Source organism: Myotis davidii, unplaced genomic scaffold (assembly GCF_000327345.1).
Source record: "Myotis davidii unplaced genomic scaffold, ASM32734v1 scaffold147, whole genome shotgun sequence".
In the NCBI taxonomy this organism is placed as follows: domain Eukaryota; kingdom Metazoa; phylum Chordata; class Mammalia; order Chiroptera; family Vespertilionidae; genus Myotis; species Myotis davidii.
Window position 1 is genome coordinate 5,138,281 of NW_006383010.1, and position 891 is coordinate 5,139,171.

The 891-nt window shown below is 69.0% G+C and overlaps 1 protein-coding gene across 7 annotated transcripts in view; it reads left to right on the forward strand.

Annotated features, from left to right (window-relative positions):
* Positions 1-6: 6 nt before the first annotated feature.
* The window catches only part of TPD52L1 (tumor protein D52-like 1), a 59,809-nt gene continuing 58,924 nt past the window's right edge, over positions 7-891 (forward strand). For all 7 annotated transcript variants that reach the window (XM_006778440.2, XM_015557826.1, XM_006778441.2 and 4 more), the window contains exon 1: positions 7-35. In XM_006778440.2, coding sequence (XP_006778503.1) covers positions 17-35 — 19 coding nt within the window. In that variant the 5' untranslated portion in view covers positions 7-16. The remainder of the gene's footprint in view (positions 36-891) is intronic.

Below are 891 nucleotides of genomic sequence, written 5' to 3' on the forward strand. Positions count from 1 at the left end.
CCCCCCCTCGGCCACCATGGAGGCGCAGGCACAAGGTGAGTGGTCGCCGATCGCCCGAGGGCCAGCTCCCCGGCGCGCAGAGAGGCGCTTCTCCTGCATCCCCAACTTCTCGGACAGAGCGGGCCGGTGCCAGCCTCACGGGTCCGCCACTCTGCTCCCACCCGCGTCCGCGGGATGATTCCTGCTCCCCAAACTCAGGCTGTGCCGTGGGGCCGGGGCGGGTGAAGAAGACGGTAAGTGGAGAGGTTCCTCCGTAGATGATGCGCCCACGGCATGTTCTCGCCCCTTTCCCCAGCCGGTCGTCCGGCTTCCTGAACCTCGCGATGACCCCAGGACCTGTTGGACGGGGTCGCGGATGCTCGTTTCTTTCCCTTTCCCGCGGGGAGTGGGGAGGGAGCGCGATGTCCGCGCCTTGGGCTCGCGTCCTGCGTGCAGCTCCCAAATTCGGGGCTGAGCGCGGGGCGCGCCGAAGCGGGGTCTCCCGGACACGCTGGCCTCTCGCGGACCCGCCTTCCCAGGCGAGGAGAGCGTTGCCCGCCCGCTGATCTGCAGCCGGGCCGACAGGTGCGCCCTGGTTTCCCGCGATCGGGGAGCTCCCTCTGCCTCCCCAGGCGCGCGGGGCCCCGCCGGTCTGGTCGCCCCGCTCCCCACTCCTGGAGGAACCCGCGACGGCTTCGCGAGGGGCACCCTTATGTCTGGGGTCACACTCGGACCGGGGCTTGGGAAGCCCGATGGACTCAGGCAGAACGGGAGGAAACGGCTGGAGAGGAGCAGAGACGGGAGGATGTGGAGCAGGAGGCGGGCAGGAAGAACGCTGATTCTGGGGTCTGTCTTGGGAGCAGCGCCAGGAAGGGCTGCGTTGAGGTCAGCGTTCTGCAGCCTTTAGAACAA